General features: G+C 48.1%; 3 protein-coding genes across 6 annotated transcripts; all 3 read right to left on the bottom strand.

Moving 5' to 3' along the window:
• Nucleotides 1-5,379: 5,379 nt before the first annotated feature.
• Nucleotides 5,380-16,963, bottom strand: LOC136481869 (coatomer subunit beta'-3-like). 4 transcript variants are annotated; one of them, XM_066479147.1, is made up of 9 exons: nt 16,328-16,963; nt 10,229-10,363; nt 10,073-10,127; nt 9,941-9,971; nt 9,497-9,846; nt 9,017-9,151; nt 8,759-8,907; nt 8,481-8,549; nt 5,389-5,755 (listed from the first exon to the last, which is right to left on the bottom strand). In XM_066479147.1, exons 1-9 carry the CDS (start codon nt 16,348-16,350, stop codon nt 5,659-5,661), a joined length of 1,044 nt encoding a protein of 347 aa, XP_066335244.1. In that variant the 5' UTR covers nt 16,351-16,963; the 3' UTR covers nt 5,389-5,658. The 4 variants fall into 4 exon arrangements, with proteins under 4 accessions (XP_066335247.1, XP_066335244.1, XP_066335245.1 ...); XM_066479148.1 differs by having other exon boundaries at nt 5,390-5,755; nt 10,229-10,355; XM_066479149.1 differs by lacking the exon at nt 16,328-16,963 and adding an exon at nt 10,561-10,564 and having other exon boundaries at nt 5,390-5,755.
• LOC136479831 (uncharacterized) lies at nt 16,350-16,960 on the bottom strand. Its single transcript, XM_066477566.1, has 2 exons — nt 16,413-16,960; nt 16,350-16,353 (listed from the first exon to the last, which is right to left on the bottom strand). The coding sequence occupies exons 1-2, from the start codon at nt 16,958-16,960 to the stop codon at nt 16,350-16,352; spliced, it is 552 nt and encodes a 183-aa protein (XP_066333663.1).
• Nucleotides 16,964-17,174: 211 nt separating the features above from the next.
• On the bottom strand, nt 17,175-19,046 carry LOC136479830 (probable receptor-like protein kinase At5g18500). The gene is made up of 4 exons (XM_066477565.1): nt 18,990-19,046; nt 18,075-18,229; nt 17,618-17,876; nt 17,175-17,212 (listed from the first exon to the last, which is right to left on the bottom strand). The coding sequence occupies exons 2-4, from the start codon at nt 18,198-18,200 to the stop codon at nt 17,175-17,177; spliced, it is 423 nt and encodes a 140-aa protein (XP_066333662.1). The 5' UTR covers nt 18,201-18,229; nt 18,990-19,046.
• Between the last annotated feature and the right edge of the window lie 267 nt (nt 19,047-19,313).

Raw genomic sequence — 19,313 nt, 5'->3', positions numbered from 1 at the left:
CCGAGCATTTCGGTTCTCGGTTATTTCGGTTCGATTCCGGTTCTAACCGAATTAACCGAATTTTTTCAGAATACCTCAAGACAATAATAAATATACTTGTTCTAAGTAAATTTATGCAACACTATATTCATTTTTAATAATAATAATATATAAGAAAATAATAGCAATATAGTAACACATATATAGCAGTTCAAATATAAAACACTACACATAAACCAAACATAATCCTACAAAATACAAGTAAGTGAAGTATAATTCATGTAATTCGGTTCTTTCGGTTAATTCGGTTAGCCGAGAGTAGAAACCGAATTTTCTTTGGTTATTTCTGTTCCTCAATATCAGGAACCGAATAAGGAACTGAATTTTTCGGTTCCGGTTCTTTCGGTTTCGGTTCCGGTTCTTTCGGTTCGGTTCTCGGTTAAATTTGCCCAGGGCTACTGCTCACGTCGCGCGGATCGACGCCAGTTCATATCGGCCGGTTTGGCTCTGATGGGGAATCAGATACTTTAGCTATCTACGAGGCACAAAAATTGGCCGACATAGCACCTAATGCTTGGGCCCGACACATCACCTAATGCTCGTGCAAACACCAGGTTGATATGTATCCTTATGGTTCGGATTCATGATGAGTGATTGTCAACGTGATTCGTGTCTTGGGTGAATTTGTAAACTAACTATAGCGTGAGTTGGGTTGTGCAACATGTCTCTTGCTTGTGGTGAGCACGTGTGAAGCTCGGAGGCGGTGGTTGACGGTGAGGAGAAGGTCAAGTAGGGACATGCCGTGCCGATGGATCGGAAGCGATGAAGGACGAACGTAAGGCTTGGACCGAGGGAACGGGAGGCCGGGTGACCAGCCGAGGTGGCTGACATCTGGAACATCGACAAACGCAAGTGTACATAGGAGTGACCGTGTTAGACCGATTCAAGACGGCGGACGTGCAAGTCGAGCGAGGCTCTAGAAGACTTGGCGCCGGGGAGGTCGAGGATGGAGGTGACACGCGTCAAGTGGGGACGCGTATGGAGTACGCTACTCGCGGCAGTTTGGTGGGTTGAGCCTTAAAACCACCGGGTGATGGTTTCGCGGGTTTGGCCTCAAAACCCGGGTGGAGGTTCCGAGGAGGAATGGATGGCACGTAGCGGCATTGAGTTGTTCGCGTCGAGGCGAAGCTATCTCATGAAGGGTGCAGTCGCTGTCGGATGAAGACTATCTCGGGTTCGACCAGAACGCCCTCGGGTTAAGTAGTTCGACTCAAAATATTTATGGCGTGTTTAGGATTATGTAATAGCCCTGATAAATAAGGATGAGGGAGCCCCAATCTGCCTCACCTCTTGTCATTTCATTTCATCTCCTTAGGTTTTCCCCCTCTCTAGGTTCTTCTCAAGAGGTCCATCGATGAACGAGTGTCCCGGTGTAATTGAACCTGTGATTTTGATTGAGAATGGAGGCGCTAACCTTCTCGTGTCCTCCGGAATTCGATTTGTGAGGTGCTTTTGTGAATCGCGTTTGTGTTCTTCGCGTTCTTGTTTTCACCCCTTTCTTTCTTGGCTCGATTCATCATTTTGAGAGCGCTTTGACTCGTTCTTTTTAATCTGAGATGGACTAGGACGTGAGTTGATCCCTTCCACCGAAGGATATTATCTAATTCCTCATGAGTTCATAGATCAGGGCTAATCAAGTTCTAGGGTTGAAAAACTAGGGTTCATCACAATTTCTTGATTTCCCGATGATTGTCTTTGTCTTGGGTGATGATCTTTTAGGAGTAGCCTACCAACTCTGTGATAATCCTCTCTGCAAAGTTTCAAGTCATTCTGAGTTGATTTGATCGAGTTTTGTGTGTTGAATCGATTTTTCCCGAGAACTGCTCGAAAATGCCAGACGCGTCCGGTAGGTCAAACTTTCGAGTTTGGAGCTAAAATTTGGTGGAGACCTACCTCAAGGTGTCTAGAAGCTGTGGTTAAAATTTTATAATTTTTGGACACCATTTGCTAGGGTTTTTTATTTTTCTCCCAAAGTCGCTCTGTGCCGTTCAACATACCGAACGTGTCCGGTATTCATACCGGACGTGTCCGGTATTTGCTGACTGTGCTCAGTTGTAACGCCCCAGCCCGGGAAAACGGCTTAGATCCACTCTACACGTTGAATGGACCACGCCTGCTAATTAACTCTCTTGCGCTTTCGTCCTCGCTTCGCGCAAAAGGTTCGAACCGAAGTTCTTTAGCTTCCCATGCTCAGGCTTTTTAAGTTGGTTTGGCTCAGCTTTAGTTTCCGAGGTGGTACTACTTCTATGCCATAGTGTTTTCTACGACGCTACAGTACCCCGCATCACTCTGTTGCTACAGTATTCGGTCATTCGGCCCAGCCCACTGGCCCATTAGTGGGGTCTCACATACACCCACACTTAAGGACTCGACGTCCTCGTCGACAACTGAACCAACCTACCCAAACGTGTCTAGGATTTGGCCCACGTCCATATTTCCAGCTCCCTAGGCCAAGTGCCAAGCGCGACCTGTCCGGGCTCCCAAGCCATATGTCCGTGAAACCGCTCGACTCTCTCTCTTGACTCATGTCTATATTCCCAGCTCCTTGACCCAAGTGCCATGCTCTCACAGGAGCCATGCGCAGTCTGTCCGAGCTCTCGAGCCATATATTCGTGAAACCGCGAGAGTTGGCTCTGATACCATTTGTAACGCCCCAGCCCGAGAAAACGGCTTAGATCCACTCTACACGTTGAATGGACCACGCCTGCTAATTAACTCTCTTGCGCTTTTGTCCTCGCTTCGCGCTAAAGATTCGAACCGAGTTCTTTAGGTTCCCAGGCTCAGGCTTTTTAAGTTGGTTTGGCTCAGCTTCAGTTTCCGATGCGGTACTACTTCTATGCCACAGTGTTTTCTACAATGCTACAGTACCCCACACCACTCTGTTGCTACAGTATTCGGTCATTCGGCCTAGCCCACTGGCCCATTAGTGGGGTCTCACATCAGTTCAGTAGGTTTTCTGAGGTTGTGCTTACCGGACGTATCTGGTGCAGTTCCTGGACAGGTCCAGTGTGATTTGTTCGTTTGAGCTCCGATTCGTTTTTCGTCTGTTGCATTGGCTTTGTGGTGTCCCGCTGTGTTCCTAGTGAGCATCCACCCAATCGTTTGGTGTCACGCCCCAAAATTCCTATTTTGAGATGTGACTTGAAAACACTAAAAACTAACCAAAAGATTTTTACTATTTTCTAAAATTTTCTAACTTTAATTATGTTGTCAACAATGGCAGCTACCACTCCCTTTTGGTGTTGCAGTCGAGATGAGGTTGGTGCGGCAGTAGTTGTAATTGATGATGGATGGTAGCATGACAGTGTATGCTGTGATTGTAGCAGCGATATTTTGTGAATCTAGCTGCTTTATGCTATAGGTACTATTGGCGCTTTGACAATCTTCAGTTCTCAATTCGTACCATCGTTGTTGTGCTGTTGATCTCTGCATAAGGTGGATGGTAGATTCAATTGAGTTTTTGCTTTTCTGCCATAGATTGGGTAATGGCTAATGAGTGGAGAACATGTGATTGTGGCACTACCTTCACGTTTTTGCTACCTGCTTATGGTGGAGAGAGCAGAAAATCGGTTGCAGGAACCACTCTGACTGTATCCTGCCAACTTCGTGAATCATATTTGGTTAGCCTGAAATCTCACGACTGCAGCCAAACCTCATAAAACTCAATGAAAAGTAGAACTGCTTCATCGAACTCCATAACGCCATGATTTTGAGCAAATCTCATAAATCTTGAAGTGTGAACAGGTTTGATTCTCCCAAAATCTAAAGTCTTTCATGTCTTTCTGTTGGTAATACTTCACAGAACTAGGGACGTAAACAAAATTGAATTGCACATTCATATGGAGGAAGGATGAGGAGCCAAGAAATTACCATGGCAGCAATTTTTGTATTTCCTACACTGCAGCTAAAACGTCGAAACAGATGAAAATGCAGGTGGAATTTGAGTGAAGGGCTGAAGGCAGCAAAGGCTTCCAAAGAGCGAAAGATGAGAGGAGAGGACAGGCCACAACTGAGCGTTTGGGCCCAAGCCAAGCCACCATGCACACTCAGATGCAAAAGCTGACGCCACCCTTTTCGCCCCATTCACCTTGTCTTTGCGCCTCTGCCGCCACCATGGAAGAAGTATGAACACCCTCCCCCATCCCCATCCTTCCCAATCTCTCTCTGACCTACTTGGATCCGTGTGATGGGTTGGCGGTGTAGCACGGTTCTCTTTAGATCTTAGTTTTGGTTGGATCCCGTCGCTGCGCGTGCCACTTTATGCAAATCTGACGAGTGAACTAGTGTTTTATGCTATGTGAGTATATTTTTGGCTGAGTATATGCGATTACCTCTGTACCATTTATAATTGGGTCATACATACAAGCACGTGAACTAGTGTTTTATGCTATGTATAGGTGTTGTCATCTGGAAATGTAGCCTCTTACAACGTAATTAGATGCATAAAGGGAGGAAAGCCATCATAGTTCTCTAAATCATGTACAAGTAAATTCTAGTGTCAGCAAATTCTAATATTGCTCAGGTTGTCTCGGCCTTTTAATAACTGTTGTATTTTCACTGTTGTCATTCTGGTTTAGGTTAGTTTTAGTACTATTTACCATAATGGCATAAACATTGTAGCTGTGTGTACACTGTCAGTAAGCATGGCATGACTTGTATTATATTGTTTCCACCAGTCATTTCCATTTTTATATGACTGTTGATCTGTACCGATATCGCCTTGTTTCAGACATAGAATGCTCTTGGTGCTTGATATGCTTCCATTCTATCACGATTGCGGATTTTTGGCTTTATATTTGGAGCAAAATCTTAAGTTATGAGTGAAATTGTTACTTCCTTTCGCTATGATTAATACCTGTGGTATATATATTTTTTCTGTTGGGAACACACAGTTTTGAATTGTTTATTGCTATAACTATTTTGTTAAGTTAGTAAAAAAACGAAACGATCTTATCTCTAGTTGTGTACATGCTTCTGTGCTTATGGTGTTCTCCATTCTGCACAATGCTGTGGTCATCTTGTTATCTTTTGAGTATGTAAACTTCAACTGTCTACTTAATAGGATTGTATCGTGGATTTATGGAATTAGATTCATCATTACTTCTGAGGAATTTGTTTTGACATATGTTTTTTTACTCTTGCCACATATTCGTTTAGATTCATTGTTACTTCTCGCATAATGTGCCACATGCATCTCCCCTGAAACCTGAATCGGAACTGCACGAGTGAAAGTTTTTGCTCTGCAGAATTTTCGTGCAACCGATTCGAGTTCAGAATGCAAGAAACGAAGGAAGTTATTGTCACCAAAATTCAGTACTAGCTACTCTATGATGATTGATGATTAGTTTATACTGCACATCAATCAATCTCAATCCACATCCAAATAATCATGATGTGCCATAACAGTAAACAGAAATTCCATCGGACTACTTGATGTGGCACCACTACGAATAGCACACCATTCACACTCTCCTTCACCAAGTTCTAAGAAACATAATATAGAGAAACAATCCATCCATTAGCTTCACTGAAACATCCGGCTGTTTGTGTACTCGGCATTTTGTCAGTGAGCTTGCAACTCAAACGATTTGCATAGTAATAACAAATGCCATTTCATGTTCATGGCATTATCTGCATTCGTCCTTTGCTCGCAATTGAGAGTTCATGAAAATTAATCTCCATCATTGCTATTCCTTGGTAGCATCCGACAATAATCCTACACAAATTAGTGTACTCTTTAGTCACGAATTTCAGATGGACCAGAAGGACAAGATTGATGAAAATGAGCGAAGACAAACAAAGTTTTAGGGTCTTTTTGACAGAGCTCCACACAGCTCTAGATCCTAAAATGCAGCTCCGCTCCAGATTTTCTCTGCCAAATGGTTTTAGATCCAATAGCTCCACCATAGATCTGCTCCACGAAAATGGTGGATCTGCCCCCAGATTCATGGATTTGGTGGATCACCTCAAGGGATGTGTTGCGGGGTCAAAACTGTGGCAAGCATGTTGTTCGAGCCGGTGTTAGAGTACGGGTCTCCGGTGGCTCGGGTGGACTCAGGAACACAAGGATCACGCAAAGAAGACGCAGCAGTTTATCCTGGTTCGGGCCAATTCGGTCCCTACGTCCAGCAGTTGATGATCCTTATACTCAAGAGCACCCAAAATCAAGGTGTTACAATGGAGTGTAAAGGAAGAAAATTTGGTAGGGGGTTAGCTCGGTGCTAATCCTAAGGTTGCCTCAGCGTCGGTGGAGTCTCCCCCTCGTCGGAGAGGAAGGAGACGACAGGATGCGGTGGAGGGGCTCTTGGTGCCCCTCTATGGGTTGCATTGCTCTCGGTGCCGAGCGGAGGCGGATGGAATGGAATGGAGTGTCTGGTGATCGATCTGGGATCCTCTCCCCTCCTAGGTCCAACCTTATGCCTTATATAACGAGATAGGTCGGGTACATGACGGTTTGGGGGTTCTAGTCTACGGTCTACGTGCCCCAAAGTCCAGGAGGGCCTTGTAGCGGTGCGCCATGGACCGTCGAGGTGTCTTGGAGCCAAAGAAGCCTGGGCGTCGTCCGGCTGCTCTGTTCTGACACTCTACGTGTCAGGATATGTCGGCTTGGACCGGTCTCCACCAGGTGAGACATTCTAGAGTCTTCTTGGTGGTGAAGGAGGTCGGCTCTAGGGGTGGACGCGCGGGCCTGGAAGCCCCCGGAGGCCGTGGGAAGCTTTTGTCTTCTTGTGTCATGCCTCGGACGTGACCCTGACGGAGGAGCAATTGACAGGGGCACGCCTAGGGAGCGGCGCTAGGGAGTCCCTAGGCATCGGTAGCCTGGCACTTGTCTTCTTGTGCTCGGACCTTGTCTGGCGTCGTCAGCCGGGCAGGAGCCAAGGGTCGGGCTCGGAGGTGCCGTAGATCGGAAGCCCAAGGCTCGGGGAAGCTCCCGAGCCCTAGGCAGAAGTTGCGGCCGAGTCAGGCTACCGATAGGGTACGCGCGAGCGTGCCCGATGGGCATAGTCCCCGAGCCCCCGGGCGATCCCGGAGGGGTCGGTCGGGGAGTCTTCTTCGGTCGAGAACCACTGGACCCGAGGCTTAACATACCCTTATGCTAGGATCTCGTCAGGGTGCTTCACGAAATCAAATTTGGTGGAGTTGAGGGAAATTATCCACCACCACCACTCGTTAGTGGAAAATGACCGGTTTGTTAATGTTGTGTTTCGGTTCTTCCTCGTCCGTTTCCGTCGGGAGCGTAGTCGCCTCCACCGACGCCGGCGAGGACTGCTCCCACCGCGCCCACCCCCAGCCTGCACCGTGGCGTCCCACCGTGTTCGCCGACCCCGCGCCCGGCCATAGCCGCCCCACGGCGCCTGGCCATGCCACCCTGCCGTGCTATGGCCGCGTGTTGCAAGCCGCGCCATGGCCGCGTGCGGCAAGCCACATGGTGCTCCCCAGTCGCCGGAGGGCTGCCCCAGCCTCCGCTTTCCGTGCTGGCCCCACCATGGCCGCGTGCCGCCGTTCTTAAGGTCGAGGTCCATCGCCGCACGTTGACGACGATGGATGAGATCTCCTTCGGCCGGCCGGTCCTTGCACACGGAGAGCAGGATGGACGACGAATAGCCCTTCCTCAACTCGCACACGTACGCTTGTTATATATTGGACAACACCGTTGGTTTGTGGCCACACTGGCCCCGCCATGGCCATGTGCCGTGAGCAACGCGGTGCTCACCAGCCGTCGGAGGGCCGCCCCAGCCACGTGCGAGAGGGCCGTGGCCGCCTCCACTGGCCGCGCGCGCCTAGCCGCGCTAGCCCCGTGAGGCCGCGGTAGGTCCCACTAGGCAGCCTTTGGCCATCCGCTCGCGCAGGCGCTAGAGCCCATCGGGGGGAAGAAGACATGCTCATTTTTTTTTATTTTTTGTTCTGTCGCGTGGGCCCTAGATTTCAGTGAGATGGAGGGAAACCTGGAGCCGTACCAAACGCTTTTCGGGATCTCGGATCTACGGTGGAGTTGCTCTATGGTGGAGCTGCGTGGATCTGCAGATCTGAAGTTATTTTTTGAGAGCTGGAACAGGCCCTTGGTATGCAAACAATTTATATTCAACAATATGTGTCTTAAACTACTTAAATTGTATTGAACTAATTCATATATGCTATTGGATATCCTTAGTGTCCTGTACCAACTAGATTCATAGTATCTTCTTACATGAACCATTATGAAAATAAATGGAGGAATATAAGAATTTTTCTTATATAATTAGAGGATAATATATGATGCCATGGCGTATAATTTATAAAGCAAATATGAAAACGTGTCTGGTGTTCCAGTGGACATAGACTATACCCATCGGATGGTTTAGAAAGTAGCTCATTATTCATCCAAAGTAGCTCATTATTCACTATTAATTGGAAATAGCATTGTGAGTAAAGTAGCCGAGGAACAGCAACTTTTGAATTACCTTTGTAACTCCTCTATATATCCAACATCAGAAACTGCTCCTAGGTTAAGAGCAATAATATTCTCAAGCCTGCAAGGGAAGAAGCTTATATATATTGTTAACTTCTTTGATAATAAAAACTCAGATGGATTATTTCAGCAAAATTTGATACCAATCCATCAACTATGCGCACTGTATTTGCCCATGACAATTTTCATAAGAACCATTTGTAACATTTGTTCTATTTTGACTAGTTCTTATTTGAACCTAATGCCCATATATGTATGTCAAAGGGATACCTGTAAGTAGTGGCATCCCAAATCCGAATAGTCCCATCAAGTGAACCTGTAATTAGTTTCTGATGATCTGGTTGATAGTAGACAACACTAACATGGTCTGTATGCCCTTGTAGGTATTCCCTGCGCCTATGTATCTCCAGGTCCCAGATCTGGTTGAATAAAAAAAAAAGACAGAACGCATTACAATGGTATTAACCATGGAAACAGCTAGCAGATGATACATGAATGTACTCTACAACTAAAAATGCGAACTGAAACCTGCGCAGTCTGATCCTTTGATCCAGTGATAAGATGCTGATGATCAGCACCAGTGATGAAATCAACACAGAGAAGGCCATCCTGATGCGTGTCTGACATGATTGTTTTGCACACATCAGAGTTAAGACTCCAGATCTGTGAGGGTAGTCAATGGCCCATTTCAAAATAGGTACTCAAAAAATGACCATCATGAAACACCATTCTAATTTTTTCATGTTGTTGGTACACTACCAGTTCAATAAGGAAAACTAAAATTAAAAAGTCAAGGGATCGTACAAGTAATAAGGTTCACTACCAAAATGGTGGAGTTCTCCTAGTGTTTTTAAGTAGTAATAATAACACTACTACCAGTCATAGCACATGAAAATCCTCACTAGGAGGCATTTGGTAGGGAAAAGCTCATACTAAATATTGAATGCTAAACATTAGGACAATCCCACATCACTACAAGAAGTTTAATATTCTGGTTGTGGTTCAAACCTTGACCGTGCCATCCCATGATGCACTGGCGAAGCAACCAGGGTCCTCTCGGTTAAAAACTAGTTGCGACACTCTGTCAGTGTGCCCCTCAAATGTGCGAGTGCACGCCCAGGGTCCCTTCTTGAAGTCCCAATGCATATCCCAGTGCCAGAGCTTAATCAGGTGATCGTCATGAGACGATGACAGCACATAGGAATCAGTGGGATGAACAGCCAACGACATGATGTGACCATCATGAGCTTCGAAGCTTGTCGGGTCTTGGTATCCATCGCAGCTGAACACATGAATCCACCCATTGCCATCTCCGGCCACAATCCATTCCTCTTGTGGGATGAATTTAGCGATATAAACTGCAAAGTTGTGGAATGTGATCAAACATCATGGGATGATGTGGGAGGAGCTAATGGTAAACGATTACGGGGATTAATTAGAAAGCTTCCGTACCTGCTCCGTCTTCAAATGAATTCAAGACTTCCTGCAGATAAATGAAAATATGACCTAAGTTGAATCTGTTCATCAAAATTAACTGGAGTACGAGGCACATTCTACTGAGCAGTGAATGCAATGCAAATATACCGTTGTCTTGTAGTTCCAACGGCGAAGGTTTCCCCCTTCATGGGTTGTCAGAATCCTGAGGCAGGCAATTAGAATTATTACACCACCAGGCATTGATTATTTGGAAATCATTTTAATTTGGTCAGCAAACAAAAGGTAATATATTAGAGAAGTCACCATGGCTCCGTCGGATGAACTTGTACAGACGACACTTTATGTGCGTTCAGCGTGGCTATGATCTGGTGCAACCAAATGGGAGGCACGATCATCAGTTCAGAGGAACCAGATTGTTCATGCTTCATTCCTATTTTTCTTATTGAAAAATGAATTCATAGTTAGCATCTAGGAACAAAAAATGAAGATATATAATTACCTCAAATTTTTGTCCGGAGAGCTGCTGGACCAATGCAAACCCCAGGAAAACCATATATATAGAATAAGCAAAAGAAAACAGGCACCTGTTATTACATTACACAGGAAGAGGTGAGAGGTCACTGAACAAAGCTTACATCGGAGGAGGGAGGCCAATCATCTCTCAAGCTCATCGCCTGCACATCATGCGTTGGTCCCGCTTCCTCCACTCCTCTGCGGCGGCGCTTCCTGTTCTGGTCGAAGTTGAACTCCGCGGTATCCCTGCTCACGCATGGGACCTGGAGACGGCTAAACAGTTACTCAACGATTTCTGCTGGGTAGATGGAATGCATCCAGATACGGCGGATCGGCGGGACGTTTTCCGGGTAATGGCGTGGTGTTCTTCGCCGAGCCGTGTCCCCACAGGCATGGAGTTGGAAATCTTGGAACCTACAGTGGCTGGAGCTGGTGATCAGGACGGGATGCGGAGCCTCGTCTATCAGGTGGAGGTTTCATGCTCGGCCCCTGATCGGAACCCATCGGCTGATGCCCCCCCCACCCCCGCCTCCGGCTGACCACCAAGGTGGTCGCCGTTGTAGGCGTTGGCAGCGGCGGCGTGGCTCGCCGGTGGAGCATCCGGGGCAGACGACATCCGAAAGTCCCTCGGCGGCGCGACCCCCCGTGCATTCAAGGTTGGGGCCTGCTCGCTCCTCGTGCGGCACGAATCCAAACGACGGGCTTGAGGGTCCGCCACCCGAAGAGGCCACCCGGGAGGAAGGGACGGTTGAGGCACCCGAGGGGGCCATGGGAGACGTGCGTGTGGAGTTTATGGCATGTGCGGCCTCCCAGGTGGCCGCCAACATGGCACCCGAGGGAGCTCTGGAAGAATTGAATGAGGAGATTATGGCGCATTCGGCCAGCATGGCACCCAAGGGGACCCTGGAGGATGCGCATGTGGAATTAATGGCGTGTGCGGTCTCTCAGGTGGCCACCAAAATGGCACCCGAAGAAGCTCCGGAAGAAGTGAGTGAGGAGTTTATGGCGCATGCGGCCAGCATGGCGCCCGAGGGGACCCTGGAAGTTGTGCATATGGAGTTATTGGCGCGTGCAGCCTCACAGGTGGCTGCCTGCATGGTCCCTGGCGGAATTAATGTGAAGGTTCATGAAGATGAAAGGGCTCATGAAGATGAAGGTGCCCAGGAAGACGAAAAGAACGTGGCTGACTCTCTGATGGATGGGCCTCACCCTCCTGGGCCTACCTCAGAGCAGAGTGGGATTCCAGTTGGGCCACTGCTGTCTGGTAGGCCAGGGTCTGGTGGGCCTACTTCGGAACAGAATGGGCTAAAGCCTCTCTCACCCAAGGAAGACTCTCGATCCATCAACGACCTAGTGTTGGAATGCTTCAAGGACGGTGCTCCACCACCGCTGCAACCTGCTCCCGCCGACAGAGACGCTGAGGCACATAGGCTGGCGAGCTTGCCGGCGCCCATGGCTCCCCCCGCCCACGGCAGGGCCTCTCTGGGCGACGGGCCGACCACCCCGGTGGCGCATGGTTCTCTCCCGACGCGCTTCCCGTCGGCGGCAGATCTCAGGATGTGGAGCATTTCGGTACCCACCGTCGGTGGCTCCCAAGTGGGGGATTTGGAGCACCCAGTGGCTCCTTCTGCTCCCTCTCTGACACAAGATGATGCCCCGGCCACACCACGCCTCCAGGTTTGTGAAGCTTCACCTGCCCCCTTAAGGGTTTATTCTCGGCAGCGGCGTAGAGCCAAATCAGGGGAAGCGTATACAACAGATGCCAATTCTCAGGGAGTCAGGCCGCAATCACCAATCCAGAAGCTCAACAAGGTGTGCAAGCCAATTGATTTGCTTCTTCCTCAGCCAGTGATTCAGAAGTGCCGGAGGAAGTTACCACCGCCAGGATCTCTGCCTCGGCGCAGCCGATGGGTCGCTGGTGCAGGACCATGCTCACTAAGGCCTTTGGTAACAGAGGCTCAGAAGAGGGTGATGAGGCAACTAGGCTTTAGTGAAAGGGAAGTCATTGAGCCGAAAGCGCAAGACAGATATTGCAAGCTTTACAATCCTTTGCTATCTGATTCCCACATATCAGCCATTGCTGCCATCTTTGGCTGGACTGTTGGGGATGGGGAGCAGGTGGTCCGCTGATGTCCTGTGAGACTCTGGTCCTATCTCAGGTCGATTGTAATCCGTTGAAATGAATCCTACTACTATAATGATATGGAATGCACGAGGCCTAAATCAGAAGGATCACCAGAATTCTGTGAGAGAGGCAATTTTTTCCAGTAATGCTGATATTGTGTGTTTGCAAGAATCTAAGGTCACCAATATGTCTCAACATCTGTTACTCTCAGTCTTTGGCACAGCTTATGACAAATTCATAGCTCTCCCGGCCGATGGCACTAGAGGAAGGGTTTTGATTGCATGGAAAAGTAATGTTTGTCAGGCATTGGCTTCCAGGGTGGACACATACTCATCTTGTATTTTGTTCTCGGAACAGGAAGGTCGCAATTGGTGGTTCACTGGCGTATATGGCCCACAGGGTGATGATGAGAAGGTGCTATTTCTGCAAGAACTTAGGAATATCTGAGCACTTTGCAATGGACCTTGGCTTGTGGCAGGGGATTTCAACCTGATTTACCAGGCTACCGACAAGAATAATACAAACTTGGATAGGGCTATGATGGGGAGATTCAGGCGCTTCTTGGATGAGGATGAGGTAAAAGAGATACCGCTTATGGGTCGTAAATACACTTGGTCGAATGAGAGAAGGTCTCCTACTCTAGTTAGATTGAACCGTGCTTTCTGTTGTTTGGGCTGGGAAAGTATCTTCCCAGATTCAGTCCTACAGAGTTCAACGGCCGGAGTTTCTGATCACTGCCCACTGATTCTTGGCTTGAAGGTAAGCACCAGTGGAAAGCGGCGCTTCCACTTTGAAAGTTTCTGGACCAAAGTCCCGGGTTTCTTGGATGCTGTGAAGCAAAACTGGGAGGCTCCTGTACAGTCTAATTGTGCCATTGAGCGTCTTTTCCTGAAGCTGCAGCGCCTCAGTAAGGGTCTCCAAAAGTGGGCACAACGGAAGATAGGGAATATTAAAGTCCAGCTTGGAATGGCTAAGGAGGTCCTCCACCGTTTGGAAATTGAGAGGGACTCTAGGGACCTATCGGATGGGGAGGAATGGCTGCGCAAGAAACTAAAGCTTCACTGTCTTGGTTTGGCCTCACTAAAACGGACCATTGCCAGACTACGTTCCAGAATATTGTACCTCCAGGAGGGGGATGCTCATACTGCTTTTTTCCATCAACACGCTAGATTCAGGAAAAAGAAGAATTACATCCCAAAGCTACATGTTGGGGAACAGGTGGTCATATCACAGAAGGATAAACAAGATGCAGTGTTGGATTTCTATGAAGGCATTCTTGGAAGTGCAGTTGAGAGGGAATATACAATAAATCTGGATGAAATTGGCATTCAGCAACATGATTTGTCAAGTTTGGATGTGCAATTCTCTAAAGAAGTATGGGCTACCATAAAGGATTTGCCATTGGACAAGGCCCCTGGGCCTGATGGGTTTACTGGGCGCTTTTACAGAACATGCTGGAGTGTTACCAAAGGCGATTTGTTGATGGCCTTGGATGCTATTCACCGTGGCCATGTCATTAAGTTCAGACTACTCAACTCGGCCTTCATTACACTGATGCCTAAGAAGATAGATGCACTAGAGGTGAAGGATTTTCGGCCTATTAGCCTAATTCATAGCTTTGCTAAGTTGGTCACCAAGATCTTGGCAAATCAACTGGCTCCATTTCTCCCCTCTCTGATTTCTACAAATCAAAGTGCTTTCATCCGAGGCAGGAACATCCATGATAATTTTCTGCTTGTACAACAGATGGTGAAATCCCTGCATAGGAAAAAGGAAGCTCATATCATGCTCAAACTGGACATATCTAAGGCTTTCGATTCTGTCTCCTGGTTGTTTCTATTGGAAATCCTTCGCCATGTGGGTTTTGGACAGCGATGGTGTAATCTGATTTGCCTGATCCTATCCACATCGTCCACCCAGATTCTAGTGAATGGAGAACTAGGGGAATTCATAGTTCACCGCCGAGGCCTTAGACAAGGGGATCCTCTCTCCCCCATGTTGTTCCTGTTGGTAATGAATGTTCTTAATTCAATGGTTGAGCATGCATCCTGGGAGGCACTGCTTCAACCTCTAGCCATTCAGCAGGCCCGGCATCGGGTCTCTTTCTATGCTGATGACGCTGTTATTTTCTTGAAACCTGACAGTTTAGATCTTAACACAGTCCGCCACCTCCTTGACCTGTTTGGACATGCCTCGGGACTCAGAACCAATTTATCAAAAAGCTTAGTGTCTCCTATCAACTGTACTGATGAAGAGCTGGTTCTCACGGCTGAGGTTCTCTCCTGTTCTATCAAGGCATTCCCCTGTACCTACCTTGGTCTTCCACTCACAATTGGCAAACCGACCAAAGAAGTACTGTTGCCTTTAGTGGATAAGGTGGCTGATTATCTTCCAGGATGGAAAGCTTCCCTGTTAAACAAAGCCGGGCGATTGGTACTGGTAAAAGTGGTTTTAACCGCTGCTCCCATTTATCATATGATAGCCATGGATCTTCCAAAATGGGTTTTCAAGGCTATAGACAAAAAAGGAAGGGGCTTCTTGTGGAAATGACAGGAACAGGCCAATGGTGGTAATTGCTTGGTAGCTTGGGAAAAGGTGCAGACGCCTCTGGAATATGGAGGACTTGGAATTATTAACCTGGAACTGCTTGGCTGCGCATTAAGGGCCCGCTGGCTTTGGGCACAAAAGACAGACCCTTCAGGCCATGGGCTGGTCTCCCAGTACAAATTTCCAGAAACACTCAGGCCCTTTTTAATGTTGCTGTGGATGCACTAGTTAGTAATGTGGAGAAAATCTTGTTCTGGACAGATCGCTGGCTGGATGGTCATACTTTGGATGAAATTGCTCCCAATCTGTTCAACACGGTCCCTAAAAGATTGACCAAAAGAAGGACTATTGCTCAAGCGCTCCAAAATAATCGCTGGGTGGGTGACATCAAGGGAGCGCGTACAGTTCAGGTCATGTATGAGTACCTTCAGATCTAGGATATTGTGGAGAATGTTGTCTTGCAACAAGATACTCCAGATCAATACAAATGGAAGTTAAGTCAATCGGGGTCCTATAACAGTAAATCGGCATATGCTGCCTTCTTTGAGGGTTCTGTCAGAATTGGGCCTTGGAGGAGGATTTGGAAAAGCTGGGCTCCTCCGCGTTGCAAATTCTTCATTTGGTTAGTGTTTCACAACAAGTGTTGGACCGCTGATCGCCTGGCTAAGCGAGGTCTGCCTCATCCGGAGGCTTGCCCCCTTTGTGACCAAGCTCCGGAGACAATCCACCACTTACTGGTTGGCTGTGTGTTCTCCCGCCAGGTTTGGGTGCTGATCTTCCAACGCCTGGGTCTGATACACCTAGCTCCTGAATCTCCCGAGACCCGTTTCTTTGGATGGTGGAGGAAAACATTCTTGGCTGTACCAAAAGAGATGCGTAAGGGCCTTAATTCTCTGATAATCCTGGTCGCTTGGGAGATTTGGAAACACAGGAATGATTGCGTGTTTGAAAAGGTCAGGCCGAACACTCAGGAGGTTCTTAGGGCTATAAACACTGAGGGCCGCCTATGGTGCATGGCTGGGGCTTCCAAGCTCCAAGAGCTAGTGCTCTCTGTTTGGTCACCTCTTCCCGATTCTGGCGCAGCCTGAGTATAATGGCTGCTGAGGTGTTGGTGTGTGTTTTGTAACTGGGTAGGAGCTACCCAAACCCGTTTTTTCTTCTACCTTAATGAAATGACGCGTAGCTCTCATGTGTAGTTCGAGAAAAAAAAAACTTACATCAGAGGAGGTTGCCTCTTCATCAGCTGGTGGTGGAGCAGAAATACACTTGAGCGTCACCTCTTGCATCTCATCGTCAGCAGACTCTTGTGCTTTCCTGAACATATTTTCATATTCTCTGGACGCCGACGCTTGGTTACTAAGATTCTTCAGCTGTAGCTCCTGAGAATGGCTCACTGCAACACTCCACAACACGAAGGCCTCATCGCTGTCTGACGGTGGTGGTTTCAGCTGCTTGCTAGTCATCAGGGCGAGGGTGTAGGTGCACCTGGGAGGCACCATGCCGTGGAGCGGCAGGCTCGTGTGGTACCTCTTTGGACTCTTATGACACATAATCCTGAACGCCACAGGATCGTCTTGCTTGTTGTGTAGCTGCACCAAGCAGGTGGCGTGTTTTTTCGGCTTGAAGGCGAAGCGGAGATCCGTCGGGTGCACATCAAGCAGATCACTGTCGTCGTGAATCCATGTCTCTGTTTCATCCAACGCACGGACAACCTCTACTATGTCGGGCCGATCATGCCTGTCGTACTCAACACATTTCAGTGCTATTAGGATGCATGCCATCACTTGGCGGCAATATCCTTCCACCGACCGGGCCTTGGATGTTTCCTGCTGTAGCCTTTTCCTCCACATTCCGAGTACCTGCACATCGAGTTAACAGTGCAACGTAAGATCGAATGATAGATAAAAAAAAACAAATGCATTTGTAGACGAAAGTAAGCCTCTTTTTTTCGCCTTACAAGTTCGATAGAGTCTTTTTGGGTTTCAAACTCGGGGTAATCCTTGTGTCCTGTGATCATCTCCAACATTATTACACCCAGGCTGAATATGTCATGTTTATTTGAAATTACTCCTTTATTAATGTACTCTGGCGCCATGTATCTCCTGCAGAACATCATAATATCAGACACGGTTCTGGTAAAAGAAAATGCAATTTAGTAGCCAAAGGGCAAAAGCCACGTTAAGTTGTGGCCAACCACAATGATGAGGTGTCAACAGGTCTCAGAGTACTGTGTGCTTCCAATAGTGTTAATATACCAAATTGTCCAATTTTGGGCGTCATATTCTCATCAAGCAATATGTACTGAGGTTTCAGGTCCAAATGGAAAATAGGACTGGGCAATCCCTCGTGAAGGTGTCTTAAACCAACACAAATTCCCTTAATTATTTTGTATCGTGTGCGCCAATCGAGTCCAAAACACTCGTCTGCAAAAGCAAAGCAAGTGTATTGTATGCCCAAACTTTCAGGTTTATAGAATATCAACAAATAAAAATGCTGCAGCGCTGTACCTGAAATATACCGTTCAAGGCTTCCGTTTTGAACATACTCAAAGCAAAGTGCCCTAATTGACATCTCAACAACGATATTTCTTCCATTGTGTTCTACAACTATATCTTCTGTTTCCTCACAGTAGCCAACTAACTGTACAATATTTTCATGCTGGACATGGCATAAGCTTGCAGCCACTCTCTCGAATCCTTGCACCAGTTCACGAACATGTTTGTGGAGAATCTTCACGGCGATGATTGTCCCATCTTCATAAATTCCCTATTTAAAAATTAAAATCTCATCTTAGTGAAATTAGAACTTGGATCACGTGCTTCTAGGTTTTGAATGGCCACCTTTTTTTTTTCAATGGAATCGGAGCTGCCGATTAGATTAAAAGAAGAGAAATCCAAACTGGATAATACAAAAAAAAAGCGACAACAACAACCCTAGCATACTAAATGTAAATTTTAATCATACCTTGTACACATCTCCAATGATGCCTTTACCAATTATCCTATCAGCCGAGAAATCATTTGTAATGCCTTTAAGTAGAATAAATGGTAGACTCCTTGGCTGAAAAAAAACGGTAGACTCCTTGGCCATTGAATAGGTCGCGGGCCCCGTTCGCTTCGCTGAAAAAAAAAACCGAAATACAGTTCTGGCTGATTTCTTGGGAGAGAAAAATACTGCTCCGGCTGAAAAAATAAGCTAAAAAGTACGGATTATAAGAGAAGCGAATAGGGCCACTGTTGACAAGTTGGGCCTCCTCTCTGTTGAGAATTATTATTTAATGATTAATTAGGAATTAATATCAAAGGTTTCTTTTCACCCCTTTCTAGTAACTGCGTGTGCACATCACTGTTCAATGGCTTCCGCGGCGGGCCGGACGCCCACGGCCTCTGCGCCCGCACTCGTGGCAGGTGGCCCCGCGCGGCCTGCTGCGCTGCGGCCCCGAACCGGCGGCCGGCTCCCCGCAGCGCCTAGGCAGCAGGGAGCGCGCGCACGCGTGGTCCCGCGCCAGCGGCCTCGCGCCCGCGGCAGGCGCCCGGCGCTACTGGCTTGCTCCGCGGCGGCGGGAGCCCGCGACCTGTGCCTGCGGTTACCGGCGCCCCCGGCTATGCGCCCCAACCGGCGGCTTCTGCGCGACTCCGAGCCTGCCCTCGGCGGCGGCCTCCGCGCCCGTCGCGCCTGCAGCCGGAGGCCATGCGCGACTCGGAGCCTGAGACAGGCTGTCCCTGGCGGCCGGAGCCCGCGGCCGGTCCCTCGCACCCTACAACGGACGGAGTACGAGCGGTGGCAGCCAGCACCCACTCGCCGGGCCCGGTTGCGGTGGCCGCGTGCCAGGCCGGCGTGGCTGCGCACGTGTGTACGGAGGCATTCGTGCCTACTCACCCCACCGACGTCGGTGCCGCGTGACCGGCGATGGTGGCGCCGTCCCTCTGGCCCCGAGGCCGGGGGGCCACAGAACCCATCCGTGTGGACTGTGGAGCAACGTTCGTGGGGATAGGATAAGGGCCCTGTTTGATACTCTAGCACAGCTAGAGGTTAGAGTTAGTTTCTAGCTAACTAGCCCTGAACTAACTCTAGCCTAAGAGATGTTTGATACAAGGGTTAAAATGATAATAAATGTGCTTTCCAAATCATTGGTGCAGGTGAAAGTAGAGAGAAAACAGTGGACCCCACCTCAAATAGCCCCAACTAGCCCAAATAATCATC

The sequence above is a fragment of the Miscanthus floridulus genome, chromosome 9 (assembly GCF_019320115.1).
Source record: "Miscanthus floridulus cultivar M001 chromosome 9, ASM1932011v1, whole genome shotgun sequence".
In the NCBI taxonomy this organism is placed as follows: Eukaryota; Viridiplantae; Streptophyta; class Magnoliopsida; order Poales; family Poaceae; genus Miscanthus; species Miscanthus floridulus.
This window is presented reverse-complemented; position numbering and strand designations above follow the sequence as displayed.